General features: G+C 52.1%; 1 protein-coding gene across 9 annotated transcripts in view; it reads right to left on the minus strand.

Annotated features, from left to right (window-relative positions):
* RPS6KA2 (ribosomal protein S6 kinase A2) overlaps positions 1-12,229 on the minus strand; it is a 235,120-nt gene that overhangs the window by 100,035 nt on the left and 122,856 nt on the right. The window contains exon 1 of one of the 9 annotated variants that reach the window (XM_030316772.1): positions 6,137-6,290. The exons of 7 other annotated variants lie outside the window; for them this stretch is intronic. In XM_030316772.1, the coding sequence (XP_030172632.1) occupies positions 6,137-6,235 (99 nt within the window). In that variant the 5' untranslated portion in view covers positions 6,236-6,290. Of the gene's footprint in view, positions 1-6,136; positions 6,295-12,229 lie in introns of those variants that run through there. One more of the 9 variants, XM_030316766.2, reaches the window with a different exon arrangement.

The raw sequence follows: 12,229 nt of genomic DNA on the forward strand, positions 1-12,229 counted from the left end.
AACCCCCACAACACTGGTTAGCATGACTCTCGGTTCAAGCCCCAGAGCCTCTCTCTCTCTCCACCTCCCTCCCTGCATCCGAGAGGTCGGACGTCTCCTACCCACTTGCTAATCTGCCCACATCCGGGACACTGTTCATGCAGTTTCTCATGCAAAGAACAGAGTGAAATCCTGGGTAATAAGTCAGATGATGTGGACTGAGACCCCGTCCTTCCCTTAGTCGGTGTTCAGCTCTTTCCTGGGCTTGTGAAAGCAGGAAAAACATAGGGAAACCTCCTTTGCTGTATTGGGGTATGCGACAGAAGGACTGCCTGCCCGCAGATTTACGGAAAGAAGGTGTAAACGAGGTGAAAAAAGACAATTGGGTGAGATCTCAATATTTTCGGCTGTCTTTTCACATACTTTTGAACAAGCAATGATACTCTGGGGACTTTCCTTCCGTGTAAGGAGAGAAATTCTGTATTGAAATTGCAGATATAAGGCTTATCACAAAAAATGAGCACAAAGAAATTTTAGTGTCTTTATTTTTTTTAATACTTATTTATTTATTTTTGAGAGAGAGAGAGACAGAAAGACAGAGACAGAGAGACAGAGACAGAGACAAGCGGGGTTGGGGCAGAGAGAGAGGGACACACAGAATCTGAAGCGGGCTTCAGGCTGTGAGCGGTCGGCACAGAGCCCGATGCGGGGCTCGAACCCATAAGCTGTGAGTTCTTGACCTGCTTAACTGAGTCGCCCAGGTGCCCCTAATTTTAGTGTCTTTAAAATAGAATAAACAGGGGCTCTTGGGTGGCTCAGACGGTTGAGTGTCCGACGTCAGCTCAGGTCATGATCTCGCGGTTTGTGAATTCGAGCCCCTGATCAGGCTCTGTGCTGATGGCTCAGAGCCTGGAGCCTGCTTCAGATTCTGTGTCTCATTCTCTCTCTGCCCCTCCCCTGTTCACACTCTGTCTCTCTCTGTGTCAAAAATAAATAAAACATTAAAAAAAATTTTTTTAAATAGAATAAACATACATAAGCAGAACGATAAGCAAATGAAGTACTCATCAATACGGACTATCTATTGTGGTCGTCTCTGCCTTTTGTTGTTCTGAAAGCCCAATAAAAAAATCAGCCTTAACATAGAACTTTTGGGTGCCTTTACTGAAGGCACCTGAAAATTATTTTCATTAGAAATGGTTTTCCGGGAAACCACCCAAGATCTAGAAGAAGAGCTTACCTATCAAGCACCAAGAAGAAGCCTTAATGTCTGACTTTCCAGGAAGCTTTCTTTTTCTCCATGGCTAGAGCCAACAACGCTCACAGTACTTGGTGAGAGTCCCTCAGCAGTTACTTTATCGGCACATCATGCTTCCCTTTAAAAGGGGGTAAGCAATTAAAAAATACTCACAGATAGCGCTCAGTTACCTTCGACCGTGGGAAATGGAAACGAATTGACAATCGGTATAATAAGACCATTTAAGTCCGGTGATGCTGGTCATTTCACAGAACTTCCACGCTGTAGGGCTTCCGTTCACAAGAATGCCTCTCCCACTAGATGTTAAGTGCATGGAGGGCAGAGATCATATAAAGATCATATCATATACCAACTGCTTAGCACAACGTACATGGTAGATGCTCAAAATTCTTGGAGTTGTGTGAACAATTGAGTGAACACATAAATAAATGAAATTCTCCTTCCGCTTAACCGCTCACCATCATCCGTCTCCCAGCTAAAGGACATTGTGTCCTTGTCATTCACCCTCAATCGTCTTTCAGCAAAAATGTCAAAGACAGATGAAATGACAGGTAGTCAAAGAGAACCGACTCCCTGGCTTTGATGACTCCAAACAAAATGACTGTTCCTTAAGTGACTGACTTTGAGTATTGATACCTTTGGCCAATTGGTAGATAAAGCTTACTCAGTACATAATATCACGTTTTATTAACTTAAAAAAAAATAGGCACTCAACGCCCTTCCTAGCCAACCCCTCTCAACCTTCCCCAGGCCCCAAGCCAGGCACTGGAGCTTTGGGGTCTCTCCTGGGGAACTGAAGGCCCAGCCAAGGAGGACTCCTTCCCAAAGCTCCATCAGTCGGGCCACTGATGCTGGGGCATTTCCTGACTCTAGAAGCCACCTCAACTCATGATGCCATGGCTTTGGAACCCGAACCGGTAACGGGTTCACGGATCGGTACAGCTGACTCATAGCGCGGTACGTAAGATAAGGATAGAGGGACATCGCCATCCCAGCCAGGGGACGGGAACTTCATCTTAGCGAATGGGGCCAATCTCTGGCCTTTTCTTCCCCTAGTCACACAGGAAGGTCATCTGAACTCTTAATTACCAGGCTGAGAGTGTACTGAGATAGCACAAGCCGTGGGTTCCGCAGGCCGTAGGGGCAATCTCAGGTGCACACAGAGGCAGGAGACACTGGGCAATAGGAAAAATGTCAATAAACCCAGAAAATATTGATCTGTATCCATAGCTGACAACTCTTGACTTGCAGTGTTACCATCCAGAGCAGTGTTAAGTCTTCACGACAGCTCACGCTGGCCACTTTAACCCCCTGAGGCAGGAACTACTCTCCCGTCTCACGGTGCAGGGAAAGGACGCTCACAGAGTGTAAGGAGCCAGCTGCTGTGAAAGGTGGTCTTGAGAATCCAATTCAGGTGACAGCGACACAAAGCCCAGGTTCACCTGGAACTTTCTAACTTCCAAAAAAGGTTCTCTAGAAGAATCTTAGGTTTGGGGCACATTCCAAAACATCCCAATTTCCCTCAGGGTAATTTCCTTGTAACGATTACAACAGCCTTCCTTCAAGTCCCGTCTAACACCTGGTAAACTCCAGTAACCATACAACCCAGAATGATAGCACACGTCGTTATAGCAAGAGCGTCCTTTACAACATTCTAGGGGCCAGGACCATAAAGCAAGCCCTTTGGATTTCCCTGGGCTCCGTTTCCTCATCTGTAAAATGGGCTGCTGAATCAGGAGACGGGTGCACCTTCCGGGAAGGTGCTGAGATCCTCGGGCAGTGTCGTCAATGCCCTGAGATCAGGGTGAAGGGCAGACACCGAGACTTGACGCCTTTCTCTGGCATGCTCAAAGAAGTCTAGGAAAGATATCCACTTTCCATTTAGAAACTCCCAGAATCATTCCAGCCAGAGTCAACTATCCTGGTCATCTTAGTTGGTGCAATGCTGAGACACTACAAAAATATTTAAGCTGTAATTCATAAACTGTTTCCAAGTCTGATTAAGTAATCTGGCTTGTCTGTTGGTTAGAGCTTACCAAATGTTGGATTCTAGATTAAAGTGAGGTTAAATTTAAAACCAAGTACGAAAACATTAAGACCACGTCTCTCCCTGATGGCTGTTTTAATAAAAATAACAGTGTTTTTACCCTTAAAGTAGCTACAGTCACTTTCCTGTTTATGTCACCAGATTTTGAATTCAAAAACCAAATTGTTCAGTCTCTGTGTATATTTTACAAAATAAATTTCACAGAGACAATTAAAACAATATGTTCATGTTTACAAAATGAGTTGTCTTTTTCTTTAGTCCAAACAGGAAATATACATCCATGCTAAGGCTTTATATGTCCTATCACACAACCTCAAACTATGGACAGACCTCCCCTCTGAAATTTAACTTTTTTTTTTTTTTTTTTTTGGATGAGCGTTTCTTGGCCTATAATCTGCTGTGGATACGCAAACAAATTAACAGCCTTCTCTGGAAAAAGAAAGGCAGCTGGATCGGAATCTGAAAGTTACTGGACTAAAGCACAGGGTCAGCGACTTATTAGAACCCCCACTAGGTGGAGGCACCGTGAGGCCAGGACTTCCAGGACTTAGGGTTTCTGGATCCACAATGCTGAGAAAAGGGCTGAACAAATACTAGGTCTTTACAAAGCAATTGCAGAATCAATCGGCTGGTAAGCTTTCATCAAGATCCTCAGTTCTGGGGGGAGATCCTCCTAGCGATAGACTGAGGATAGTAACACACGTCTACACGATTTTTCCTAAGACGCAGGTGAAGGCATTTGTAGAGAACAGAGCACTTTATCTGGGCTGCCCATTCTCTATTAATGCTTCTGTCCAGCATCCAGCATCCAGACTGTATGAAGTGCTCATTGATTACGTGCTGATAGATCAATCACATCCCTTTCTAGTCAGAGGACATACGTAGCCGACGGTGTATTTATTGTTTTTAGAAATTTTATTTTCACATTGAAGAAACCTCATTTATATTCCCCTGTTGGTTTCTCACCATGTCTTTTTAATTTTTTTTAATGTTTATTCATTTTTGAGAGAGAGAGAGAGAGCGCGCGCACGCACACACACAAGCGGGGGAGGGGCAGAGAGAGAGGGAGGCACAGAATCCGAAGCAGGCTCCAGGCTCTGAGCTGTCAGCAGAGCCTGATACGGGGCTTGAACCCATGAACCGTGAGATCATGACCTGAGCCAAAGTCGGACGCTCAACCACTGAGCCATCCCAGGCGCCCATTATATTCTTTTTTTGAGGTACTTTCAAAACCTGGTTCTCTTTGCTGAGCAATGACACGGGAGGTTGTGTATATCATGCTGTATAGGATCGCTGACCCTCCGCTAGTTCAGCCTGGTATCTGTTGCCTTTCTTCCCGAACAGCCCCGGGAGTTGGCTCACCCGTGTGCCTCCCTGAGGCAAGGACAAGAAACGGAAGGAGACAAGGAGCTGTATAATGAACTTGGCATTTGATGAATAAAAACTTATTAGGCATAAAGGTAAATACTGTTCTGAGTTTCTATTCTTATCAGCTTTAGCTTTTTAAAGTGCCTGAGATCCAGCAAAGTGATTTATCTCAATGAACATATGTTTAATTTCTGTCAATGTGAGGTTTAAGGCAAGCCCTCCTCCATTATTTGATTAACAGTTGTACTTGTTTGAAAAATCTGTTTTACCCTCAGAGCCCAGCCACAAAGATTCCCATCTAGTCCAATTCTGACTCGGTGATACCGCAAAGGAAACTTTTTATACAAGTAATTCCCTGTTGCATTCATGTCTACCCCTGAGCTTTGCTTAAAGATCTCTTAATTGTAACAACCCACGCCCGTATCGGTATCATGGCAGCTGGACAAAGAAGGCCAACATGAAAAATGTGACATTGTTCCAACTGATTCGACTTCATTAGAAACAAACAAAAACGGAGATGGGCGCCAGCCCTGTGGCAAAGGCCAGGGCAATGTCGAAGGGAAACGCTAGCTTGTGTCGCCAGCCCCTCCCCCCAACATCACAATGTCTCTGTTTTACTTAAACAGGGTTCCACCATTTGGTCATCTATAGATTCAACGATGTAATTGGAACACCGGGATAAGGAGAAGAAGATCTGATTGCTGAAATAAAAACCACATCAGAGAACTGTCCACAGATGACTTTGGAAACCCAAAGATGACAAGATGAGGGACAGGAGAAAAGGACATTAATTTTCAGGGTCCTCTGGGTTTCAGGTCGAATCTATATCAAACCCGGAGCTGCAGGGATATTGCATCAGGCACTTCACTACTGAGCATCGTTTCAGACTGGCGGGAGGGGATACTACTGCTACCTTTATATATGTATATATATATATATATATATATATATATATATATATATATATACATATGGTCAACGCTACACGGATTTCGAGTACAGAACATCTGCCCGCTACGGGAGCACTTGTGTGGCTGTGGGCCACCGTACCATAAACCCGATCCACCCCGACCCACAGCCGAGGGGAGCGCCGGGGAGGTTCTGTACTTTGGACTTCGGGGGAGCGACAGCCCAGCCGCACGGATCCCAACGCCCCCCTTACCCGGAGCACCTATGTGGGCACGGTGACTGACCCGCATCCTGCGCAGACCCGGGAACAAAATGAGTTAGAAATTCCACAGGGGCAGAGTTTCGTCCCCGATGAGAGCCCGAGGACCGGTCCAGTTATTACTAAGTCCCAACAATAGCGTTCGATTTTAGAAAAACCGGACCAGCTCTCAAAAAACTTTAACTCCCAGACATGGGACTGTGGGTACCGTGCATGTGACAATAGAAAGGGCTCGGAATGGCTCTGAGACCCGCAGCATCCTCCAGGGCGCGGCGGGGACCCGGGTACCTGCGCGCACAGAGGCGACGGCATTTACCTCGAGTCGACTTAGACTGGAGCTCTTGGAGCGCGACTTCTTGCGCAGGTACACGGAGAAGAACCGTCGCACGGTGAACTTCTTCATGCTCAGGTCCATCGCCCCGCGCCCAGCCGGGAGGAGCCGCAGGCCCGGAGGACGCGCATTCCCGGCGCATCCCAGGCGCGCGGGGTCAGGTCCGCGGGCGGGTGCGCGCCGCCAGGGAGCCCGGCGCGGCGGCCATCGGCGCGGGGCGCGGGCTGCGGGCACAAAGGGCAGGCCGAGCCGGCCACGGCGGCCGGCGCTCCAGCGCTCCCTCCTCCCTCCTCCTCCTCCTCCTCCCCCCCCTGCAGCCTGCGAGGACCAGCCCCGGGCAGCCCGCCCCGCCCACAGCCACTACCGCCAATCAGTGCCCGCTGCCCCAGCGGCCTCCAGCTCCACCTCCTCTTCCTCCTCCACCTCCCGCTGCTGCTGCTGCTGCTGCTGCCGCCTCCCCGCGAGGACCAGCCCCCAGCAGCCCTGCCCCACCCCGCCCCGCCCACAACCACTACCGCCAATCAGTGCCCGCCGCCCCACATGCTCCCTCCTACTCTTTCTCCTGCGGCTGCAGCTGCTGCCGAGGCTGCTACCGCCCCGCGAGGACCAGCCCTTGGCGGCCCCGCCCCGCCCACAGCCACTACGGCCAATCAGATGCCTCCTCCTCCTCCTCCTCCTCCTCCTCCTCCTCCTCCTCCTCCTCCTCTCCACCTCCTGCTACCACCACCTGGCGAGGGCCAGCCCCGCGCAGCCCAGCCCCAACCCGCCCCGCCCACAACCACTACCGCCAATCAGTGCCCGCCGCCCCACATGCTCCCTCCTACTCCTGCTGCTGCTGCTGCAGCCACCAGCCCGTGAGAACCAGCTGTGGGCGGCCGCGCCCCACCCCGCCCACAGCCACTACGACCAATCAGATGCTCCCTCCTCCTCCTCCTCTCCACCTGGCGAGGACAAGCCCCGCGCAGCCCCGCCCCAACCCGCCCCGCCCTCCATCAGCCACCAATCAGCGCCCGCCTTCTTGCCCCGCCCCTCGTCACTGCCACCAATCAGCGCCTGCAGCCCCAAGGTCTCCCTCCTTCTCCTTCTCCTCCTCCTCCTCCTCCTCCTCGGCCCCCGAGAGGACCCGTCCCGAGAAGCCCCGCCCCTGCCCTGGGCCCCGCCACTACCACCAATCAGGGCCACCGTCCCGCCGCCCCCCCCCCCCCGGGGCTTCTGCCCTGCCTCCTCTTCCTCCTCCCTGGGAGCACTCCCGGCGCACTGCCCCGCCCCCCGCCCACAACGCCAATCAGCGCCCTGGGCGGTGCCTGCTTAGCGAGCCGGGCGGAGGACCGGGCGGAGGACCGGGCGGAGGACCGGGCGGAGGACCGGGCGGAGGACCGGGCGGAGGACCGGGCGGAGGACCGAGAGGAGGACTGAGAGGAGGACCGAACGGGGCCCCGGGCGGGCGGTGCTGGGCCCGGCGTCTCGGGCGCCTGCCCTCGGTTCTGCTCCGCTGGCCTGCGGGGCTGTTCTCTAGCTTGAGGGTGTTTCCTTTCCTTAAAACAGCCACATACACACTTGGGCATAATGCTCTCCTGCGCCGGACAAAACTTTTGTTCATTAGCAAACATGCCTGGAAACTGAGCCCCAAATCCCAGGGGCTCCGTGAGCGTTCCCAGTGAGCCCCGCACCTCTCCTCGGCCCCGCCAGGCCCCGCAGCCCCGGGACTCACTCCCCGGGGATGAACGGATCCGCACGCGCTCTGGGGAAACCTCCCTTGGCAGTGCTTGGAGAACAAAGGCATATCCGTTCTCCATGACCTCCGACTCCATATATAGAAAATTATTCAAACGGATGACTTACTAGGCCCGGCACAGCCAGTGTCCTGAGGCAGGGCTCTCAGAGGCCAGCTGCTGGCTGTAGGGCTGTGGGGGGGGGTTGCCTTAAAGGGGAACACACTTTTTTTTTTTTTTTTTTTTTTTTTAAGAAATGCTCATCAGAGAGCTATGGACAGTTTCAGATCTTTGAGCTCAGAGCTCTGTGCAGCCTTTTCGATTTTACTCTTGTGCAATGTGCACATGTTGAGTCAACGTTTAAAATAGGGTCTGGGCACCTGGGTGTCCCGGATGATTAAGCTTCTGACTTCAGCTCAGGTCATGATCTCAGGGTTGGTTAGTTCGAGCCCCGCGTGGGGCTCTATGCTGACAGCTCAGAGCCTGGAGCCTGCTTCAGATTCTGTGCCTCCCTCTGTCTCTGCTTTCTCTCAAATATAAATAAACATCTTTAAAATGTAAAACAAAACAAACAAACACACAAACAAAACCTTTAATTTAAAACAAGGTCAAACAATCTCAGGAGCATACTGCCACCAGTGCCCTGAGAAGTCCAGAAACATTCACGCATACACTGTGTGACAACTACTGCTCTGTGGCCGGAAGCTTGTGAAAAATCCACGTGTCCCGTCATCCCCTTGGCTAAACGATAGGTTGCATTAAAACCCCAGGGGGGCGCCTGGGTGGCGCAGTCGGTTAAGCGTCCGACTTCAGCCAGGTCACGATCTCGCGGTCCGTGAGTTCGAGTCCCGCGTCAGGCTCTGGGCTGATGGCTCGGAGCCTGGAGCCTGTTTCCGATTCTGTGTCTCCCTCTCTCTCTGCCCCTCCCCCGTTCATGCTCTGTCTCTCTCTGTCCCAAAAATAAATAAACGTTGAAAAAAAAAAATTTTAAAACCCCGGGGAGGGCTATCTTGGCTAAAGTGAGTATGGAGGCCAGATGCCCCCAGTGGGAACGGTGATTTCATGCTGCATCTGGGCGAAGATGTGAGGGCAGATTCGCTCTCTGGGGTTCAACGGATGTCGCAGGCTCCGTGGCGTAAGCGCAGAGTTTAGAGTCAGGATGCGGACATGGCCACTTCCTTGCTTGGCGAGGACAAAAGCCTCAGGGCCAGCCTAAATCAAGGCCTGTGTTTTACCACAAGAGCATTTTGACCTGGTGTGACAGAATTGGAAAGGAAATGCCTCATGAGATGCTCATGATTCCCCCTACACTTGAGTGCAAACAGTTCTAGTGAACTTGGACGTCACAGAAGAAAAAAATAAAAAGCCTTCCTATGTTCAATTATAGACATGATTTCATTGCTAGAATATTTGTTTGCCTGTGTCTTTAGCCAGGTAAAGCAAGTATATCAAAATCTCTAAAGGGGTGCCTGGGTGGCTCAGTCGGTTAAGCGTCCAACTCCTTGGATTCAGGTCAGGTCACGAGCTCATGGTGGTGAGATCAAGCCCAGAGTTGGGCTCGGCGCAGAGCAGGGAGCCTGCTTGGGATTCTCTCTCTATTCCTCCCTATGCCCCTCCCCTGCTCGTGCTCACTCTCTCTCTCCCTCTCTGTTCATCCCCTGCTTGTGCATGCTTTCTCTCTCAAAGTAAGTAAATACACATTTAAAAAGTAATCTCTAGAAATCGTTTACTACCACATTTACCACCATTTCCACGAATACAATGAATACCTCCAGACCACCAAATCTATAGGAGGTCAGGGTCCTCTTTAACCCGGGCCTAAATGATCCTCCCCCTAAATACTAGGGGGAAGGGTGAACTTAATAAAGGCTCACGCCCAGATGGCGGGGAGGAGGGGGACATCTTGAAGAGAAGACAAAGCTGATCGGCACGCCCCCACCCCGCCATGGTTATCTTAAGTTTTCCCCTGACTTAACACGGAAGCCTGGGACTGAATGCTGCATGGTTGTTGCTTCGAAGAGAACGCCGGACTGGCCACGTGCATTCACCTCAGTTCCCCAGGGGACTGCGGAACACCTCACAGTGCTCGATACCGTCAGCAGCCTCAGGAATACAAAAAAGGGCTGTGGCTCGTGGCCCGCACAAGTTCGCAGCCACGAGGAAGAGAAGGTGAGCGAACACACACGATGCGGGTTTGATGCAAGGAGAAAGAAAGGCGTAAGGAGACGCGGGGGCAGAGGTAAATGAGAAGTCAACCCTAGCTGGAGAAGCCACGGAGGCGGTGGTGGCATCTGGGGTCACCTCTAAGGATGAGGAGCCATTTCCCGGGCAAACAGAGGGAGTGGGGTCCCGGCTTGCGGAAGAACAGGGTTATCGAGAAGTTACAACGAACAGGGTTTCATGACTGAGTCAGGAAAGTTAAAGTTCCTACCAAGTCCCCAAGACACATGAGGTATGATGTTTCAGAATTTCGAGACAACAAGTAAGGTCTGCTCGACCCTGGAGCCCCGCCTTCCTTGAGGACAGAACAGACCCTGGACAGGAAGGAGAGAGGGTTCTGGAAGGAAGGTAACTTTGGCAAAGTCTGTGCTGTCATACCCCTCCCTCCCTTCCACCCAGAGGACCGGGTGGGGGGATGGCATCTTCTTTGCTTCAAGCCCCACGGTGACAGCTGTGATCTGCTGGGGACGCCGCAGCTCAGGCCTGGGATCGAGAGGGCCACGGGGTGGCCCCTGCTCCGGGCGGCTCGGGCGGGGCCGTTTAGAGAGCGGGCCTGTGTTCACAGGGCTTGTAGGGGGAAGGATGCGAGAAAATGTCTTACAGATCAGGCATGGCCACGTGGGAAAGGGGCCAGTGTGGGGGTCTCGGAGACCCTGTCTGAAGCAGAAGTGGTGTGGCAGCAGGCCCAGAGCTGAGGTAAGAATTCCAGGTAACTTCCAGAGAGAGAGGCCTCTGTCCTGTTAGTGTGCACAGGCTGGGTGAGGAGTCTCCCTGTGGTTCACTTGGACGAGCATCGAGCATCGGAAGGTGTGTTTGGATCTGATCACAAGCCAAGTCTGTTCGACAAACCAGTTACAACTGGATGTGATGAGTGAGGGGGGAGAGGACTCAAGAGTCACATCCAGGTTTGCTATCCTGACAATCCGTTTACAGCAGCGAGGGGCCCAGAGGAGGGACGCCACCCTCTGGGGTCGGGGTGGGGCAGGGCTCTGCCCTCAGGGCAAGGTGGACGGAAATTCCTCCTACAGACAAGGGCTCTCGACAGAGCACTGGCACAGGACACAGGACGGGGAGGGCGAGAACGAGCCCCTGGCGCCTCTGTGCCCACACAGCCCCTCCTGGCCCGAATGCATTCTCTGGGTCACCCAACAATGGCAACGCAGACTCAAGTGATCCTGGCTAGTTCTCACCCGAGGTGCCCAGCAGAAACACACAGCAAGGCCCTCTAGAGAAATCCCCATGAGACCCAGCCTTCGAGAATTCCCTCAGATGCAGCTCCAGGGAGCACGAGCTCATGGCCACCGAGCGCATGACCAGGAAGACAGCTGCCCGTGGCATCAGACGTGCCCTGATTTACCGGATGTGGGATGTGAAATTATGACATCGGATACATTCAAGGAAATAAAAGGAAGACATGAAAATACAATTCAAGAGAGTCTAAAAGCGCCCCAGCAGAGGAAACTGGACAAGATACTCCTGGGAACGTGCCGACGTAGGGCTGGACACATGTCACACACGCTCGCACACGTGCTCCGTGTCACAGAGCTGACTGGCCGTGGGACGGGCTGCTCCGTGGAACGCGTATCAGACGTCGAACCCCTGAGTCATGTTTCTGTGCGCTGTTCCTCTCCTGAAACCCTGAGCCTCTAGAACAGGGTCCTCAACTGCGTCAGGCTTTGTCCCCCAAGGGGACGTCTGGCAGTGTTTGGAGACACCTGTGTGTCATGGCGGGGGGGGGGGGGATGGAGGGAGGCTGGGGCGCTGACGAGTGTCACACAGAAAACTAGCGATGGTGACTAGGAAGGAAGCAGACCCCCACTTCTAGAATTTCCATCTGAAAGCTGCCTGTTGAACCGTATCGTCTTCTGTAAGTGCCCCGTGCACCCCGTTGCCCAAACCAGGAGGCAAGATTGACACTCACTTCTGTGCCTCCTTATTCCCAGATTCCAACGTGCAGAGACGTGTTGGCGAGACGTTCTCAGTATCTTTCACTCCTCCCCCCGCCTCCCTTCCAGCCCTTGCTATCGGTCACGTGATTTGGGCCCTCATCGGTTCCTGCCAGAATGCAGTAATCTCAGGCCGGGTCCCATCCATCACAGCCCATCTGCAATCCTGCTACTAAAATGATCTTTCTAGGAGCAAAGCG

The sequence above is a fragment of the Lynx canadensis genome, chromosome B2 (assembly GCF_007474595.2).
Source record: "Lynx canadensis isolate LIC74 chromosome B2, mLynCan4.pri.v2, whole genome shotgun sequence".
NCBI lineage: Eukaryota > Metazoa > Chordata > Mammalia > Carnivora > Felidae > Lynx > Lynx canadensis.